At 62.5% G+C, this 5519-nt stretch overlaps 1 protein-coding gene across 1 annotated transcript; it reads right to left on the reverse strand.

Annotated features, from left to right (window-relative positions):
• Window positions 1-372: 372 nt before the first annotated feature.
• Window positions 373-5519, reverse strand: LOC112589293 (uncharacterized). The gene is made up of 2 exons (XM_025301910.1): window positions 4440-5519; window positions 373-4389 (listed from the first exon to the last, which is right to left on the reverse strand). Exons 1-2 carry the CDS (start codon window positions 5517-5519, stop codon window positions 373-375), a joined length of 5097 nt encoding a protein of 1698 aa, XP_025157695.1.

Here is a 5519-nt window from a genome sequence, read left to right on the forward strand (position 1 = left end):
TTGCTACCCAAAACTGGCCAGGCAGAAGACAAGGCAAGGCAAGGACCAGGCACCGCGCGCCTGGTTATATATCCGGGCGGTCGAATCTTGCCCGCGGGCAGCGGAATCGCGAGCTGCGCCGTGGTTGGACCTAGTGGGGGTCCCGCGCGCTCGCTCGCGAGAACCCGCGTCCCCCGCCGCTAGCGAGAACGCCCCGGGAACCAGGCCGCCCGCCCTGCAGCGTTGACTCGCACCGACTTTCCGTACGGCATCACGTGCCGTACGGAACATACCGCCCGCCTCCGTCGCGGCGACGGAAGTCAGTGGTGGAACAAACCCCACCAGGAAGGCCGCACTCGCGGCCTGGCGGCCGTGAGGGCCTGTTGAACCCCTTCATGTTGAAGGTTGATTGGGATGAGCCCCTTTCGGATCCACAGGGAGCCTCACCAGCTTGACCAGTGGCCGGGTCAAGGTCGAGTCCGCTGTGCGCACCTGCGCCACGCGGACGTGCCTATCCGGGCCAGGCAACAAGCCGGTGATGCGGCCGAGAGGCCACCGAGTAGGAGGAAATCGGCTATCCGCCAAAATCACGAGGTCGCCGATGTCCAACGGACGAGAAGCGACGAGCCACTTGCCCCGGACCTGCAGCTGGGCTAGATATTCTCTAGACCATCGCTCCCAAAGATGCTCCGTCATATGCTGGAGCAGCTGCCAGCGACTCAACCTCGCGACCTGAACGTCCCCGAGGGATCGCTCAGGCGGACACAACAGCGGGCGCCTAATCAGGAAGTGTCCAGGTGTCAGGGACTCCAAGTCCTGTGGGTCGTCCGTCAACGGACACAATGGCCTGGAGTTGAGACAGGCCTCAATGCGAGCTAGAAGAGTGGCGAACTCCTCAAAGGTCAGTGCCTGCTCTCCTATTACCCGTCGCAGGTGGTATTTGACGGACCGCACTCCTGCCTCCCACAGTCCGCCGAAATGCGGAGCTGAAGGAGGCATGAACTTCCAGGTGGTGCCCTGGTTACTCAAGGAGGCCGCGACCGGTCCCCCCAACGCCATGACCGCCTCAAATTGCCCTCGCAGCTCGCGGTCCGCACCCACGAATGTAGTCCCCCTATCGCTGTATACGGTAACCGGCAGGCCCTGCCGGGCCGCGAAACGATGAAAGGCCGCTAAGAAGGTCGGGGCCGAATAGTCACTGACCACCTCCAAGTGGACTGCGCACGTGCTGAAGCAGACGAAGACAGCAATATATCCCTTGGAGGTGGTACGTCCGCGTCCTCGAGACGGACGCACCGCGACCGGTCCAGCATAATCCACCCCGGTGGCAGAGAACGGAGGATGGGGCAACACCCGATCGCGAGGCAGCGGAGCCATGAACGGGGTGATCGGGGTGCCTTTATGGCGTGTGCAGCGCACACAGCCCCGTATCACCTGGCGCACTAAAGAGCGCCCAGCTGGAATCCAGAATTCGCGCCTCACGGTGAGCAACGTAAGCTGCACTCCCCCGTGCAGCGTGCGTTCGTGCGCATCTCGCACAACGAGAGTCGCGAGCCGAGAGCGTCGCGGCAGCAGGACTGGCTGCCGCGCATCGATCGGTAACGCTGAGAATTGCAGGCGGCCCCCCACCCGCAAGAGGCCCCGCTCGTCCATCATGGGATTGAGTGGCCGCAATGCCGATCCCACCATCAATGCTCCCCCCCGCTTCAGACGGCCCAACTCCTCCGCGAAGAAGCGGTGCTGCGTAATCCGCAGCAGGCGCAGTCGAGCTTCACTCAGCTCGTCCGCCGTTAAGGGTCCACTGATCCGTGGGACTCGCAGGAATCGTCGCATATAGGCCATCACGCGGATGGTCTTGCGGAAGGAGCATGCTCGGAGGACACCGGACCAGTCCTCCGGGTTCACGGCCACCACGTGAACCATGCGCCGTTCCTCGCAAATGCTTCGGTCGACCGCGACACAAGTTAGACCCGGCCAGCCCGCCGGGTCCTCGACAAGCCAGGAGAGGCCACGCCACCAAAGGGCGTGTTCTCGTAGCCCGCCGGCCAACAAACCCCGGGAGGCGCAATCCGCGGGATTGTCGCCGGACGGGACATGCCGCCACGAGGCCCGCGGAAGGCTCTCGTGAATGTACGAGACGCGATTGGCGACAAAGGTGGTCCATCGAGATGGATGCCCTGTTATCCAATGGAGCGTGACAGAGGAGTCGGTCCAACAAACCAGGGGGGCCTCGGCACAACCGAGCGCCTCCACAATGGCCTTCATGAGGCGCGAGAGTAGCTGCGCACCGCACAGCTCCAGGCGGGGCAACGATACCCGCTTTAGTGGGGCGACCCTGGTCTTGGACGCCAATAGAGCGACACGGGTGGTCCCATCAGACCGTCGAGCCCGTAAGTAGATGACGGCGGCGTACGCCCGCTCCGAGGCGTCCGAGAAGCCGTAAAGCTGGATCTCCACTTCAGGCGACCATCCGGTCCAACGAGGAACTCGGATTGCGGAAACCTCCGCGAGCCCGGTGCTAAAGGCGTCCCAACGCGAGAGCGGAGAAGGGAGAGCCTCGTCCCAACCGAGCCCGGCCAACCACAAGTCCTGAAGGAGTATCTTCGCCAGTACTACCATAGGCCCTAACCAGCCCAGGGGGTCGTATAATCGCGCAACGACTGACAAGATACCACGCTTCGAGATGGTCGATGGAGCCCCGGGGTTGACCGAAAAGTAGAAGGCATCCTCGACCGGAATCCAACCGACCCCCAGCACAGATGCCCCCACGGCCCCAGGGTCCGGCAGAGGCACCAAGGGCTCGCGGTCCCCCCCCGGGATACCGGACAAGAGTTCCGGATGTGAGACCGCCCACTTCCTGAGTCGGAACCCGCCCGCCATGAGCAAGCTGCTCAGCTCACGCTGTCGATGGCGTGCCTCCCCAAGGTCATCTGCCCCCGCAAGAATATCGTCGGCGTAGGTTTGTCGACAAAGTAAGTCTGCTGCCCGGGGATAACGTTCCCGCTCATCCAGCGCCAGCTGGTGCAGCGTGCGGATGGCCAGATAAGGAGCGCACGCCATGCCATAGGTGACCGTGGTCAACCGGTACACCGATATTGCCTGCGTCTGGCTGTCTCGCCAGAGAATCTGTTGGAGGTGTTGATCCTCCGGAGCCACCCGCACTTGACGAAACATTTGCTCGATGTCTGCAGAGAAGGCCACTCGATGCATGCGCCAGGCAAGTAGAATCTCGCCCAGTTCTCGCTGTAAGCGCGGCCCCACGTGCACCAAGTCGTTCAACGACCGGCCATTGGTGGACGCCTGCGAGGCGTTGAACACCACTCTTACCTTAAGCTCGGGGGCTTGTTTAATCACCGGGTGATGTGGAATAAAGTAAGAGGGCCGCGGGGTCTCGACATTGAGCGGCAGGCGGATCATATGCCCCTGTCGTTCATAGTCATCAAGAAAGTCGCGATAGGCCCCGCCCAAGGAAGGCTGCCGAAGCAGTCGCCGCTCCAAGCGATGCAACGAGGCAGTGGCAATCCGCCGAGTGTCGCCGAGAGGCAGCTCAGTCGGAGGGCTCCTGAAAGGCAACCGCACCTGATAGCGGCCGTCCGCACGACGCCGAAAGGACGCCGCGAAAAACTCTTCACAAGCCCGTTCCTCCTCAGAGAGCTGGGAAGCAACCGGAATCTCCTCCACCTCCCAGAAGCGCCGCAAGAGATCCGCCATGTTGTCCGACGCACACTGCACCACATGACAATGAGAGCCGCCCGCTCCGGCGGCAGACGGGAGAGCCCCGAACAACACCCACCCCAAGCGGGTACGCTGCGCGATGGGAGCTCCCCGTGGCCCCCGGCGAAGCCCCGTCAACACGATCTCGGCGAATACCTCCGCTCCAAGTATCGCCTCGATGCGCTCGTCATCATCATGATCATCCGCCAAACGGAGGTTCCTCAAATGCGACCACTTCCCCGTCAGCCGAGCCCTCTGCGGAGGGTAGTACGCCGTAAGCCTTGGTAGAATGAGGGCCTCCACCGTGGTGGAGAACGGGAGGCCAGCAGTTGCCCTGAGCCGCAATGACGTGCTGGTCCGCACCCGTTGAGGGGGTCCCTCTGAGACGCCCGACAGCCCAACATCCAGTGATCGACGAGACGCGCGCAGCCGCTGCGCAAGCGCCTCGGACACCAGGCTCACCTCAGAGCCCTGGTCAATGAGCGCTCGAGCCACAGCGGATCGGCCATCGGACGCCATCAGACAAACCCTGGCTGTGGCCAAAAGAATTCGCTGCGCGGGCATCCGCGTCGCAGCATGCGCCGTGACCGGCGCTTTCCCCAACGCCGGGGCCGGAGACTGCCGAGCGGAGTGCAGAAGTGATTGGTGCGGCTCTCCGCACTTCCGACATCGACCCTTAGACGGGCAAGTGGCCGCCTAAGATGCGACGGACCGAGGCAGTTGAAGCACAACCCGAGAGCGCGTACCCTTGCCCGTCGCGAAGAGACCGGCCGATCTTTAAAGGCCGTACACTCTCTGAGTCCATGCTCAGAACCGCACTCAGCGCAACGGGTCGGCTTGGGCCGATGAAGATGTAGCGATCGTCGACTAGTCCGCTCGGATGCCGATGAGGCACGGGGGCCGTCCCCAATGGACGGAGCCGCGGCAACCGCCTCGAGCGCCACCCGACGCTCGTCCAGGAAGACTGCCAGTCGGTCCCAGCTCACTGGCTCGCGCCGGTCCGCGGTGGCCATCTCCCAGGCCCGCCGCGTTGCAGAGTCTAGCTTGGAACGGAGGATATTGACCAATATCACGTCCCAAGCGTCCACTGGCTGGTCAAGAAGGCGCAAAGCGGCCCGCAGCTCGCTGGCTCGATCCAACAGCCTCCGAACCTCGGAGACGCTCTCCTGACGCATCGGGCCAATATCCCGGAAAGCGTCGAGATGCTGGTCCACAAGCAAACGACGGTTATCGTACCGTGCACATAGCGCTTCCCACGCTTGCTCAAACGAGCCAGTAGCGACGCCGTAGTGCCGGAGCAGACGTTCGGGCTCTCCCGACACGCTCTGTTTTAAATAATGCATCCGGTGAACTGATGCTAACGACGGGTTATCGACTATTAAGGACTCGAAGAGATCCTTAAAATTGCGCCATTCGTCAAACTTCCCTTCGAACTTCGGAATGGGAATGCGAGGCAACGAAGCCTCGGGCACTACTGCCTGCGCGGGGACTGCGTGAGCAGCCGACTCAGCCTCCTGAACCTTCAACCCATCGAGCAGGGTTTGGATTTCTGCGCGCTGCGCAATGTAGACTTCCTGCACCGTGCCACAGGCATCCTGTCGCACGTAGTCCGACTCTCGCACGGTCTTGAGGCGAGACGCTCGGATCGTGCGATGATCATCCTGGAACTGAGCCCAGTACGTGTCGAGAACCTGCAAACGAGACGTCAACCCGCCAACTGACTTCAGTTGACCGGACTTGCGTGCATTGTCCAGCAGCCGCTCCATGCGGTGCTGCCGGTCGTATTGCAGCTCGATGAGCCCAAGAATGTCCTCCTCCTTAGACAT

The sequence above is a fragment of the Harpegnathos saltator genome, unplaced genomic scaffold (genome assembly GCF_003227715.2).
Source record: "Harpegnathos saltator strain DR-91 unplaced genomic scaffold, Hsal_v8.6 scaffold456, whole genome shotgun sequence".
NCBI lineage: Eukaryota > Metazoa > Arthropoda > Insecta > Hymenoptera > Formicidae > Harpegnathos > Harpegnathos saltator.

What these genes read in the sequence shown, in the direction of transcription:
- LOC112589293 (XM_025301910.1), bottom strand. Translation starts at nt 5,519, where the DNA reads ATGTCTAAGGAGGAGGACATTCTTGGGCTCATCGAGCTGCAATACGAC. An exon ending in TCTCTTCGCGACGGGCAAGG is followed by an intron (nt 4,390 to 4,439) that starts GTACGCGCTCTC and finishes GTCGCATCTTAG; the next exon opens with GCGGCCACTTGCCCGTCTAA.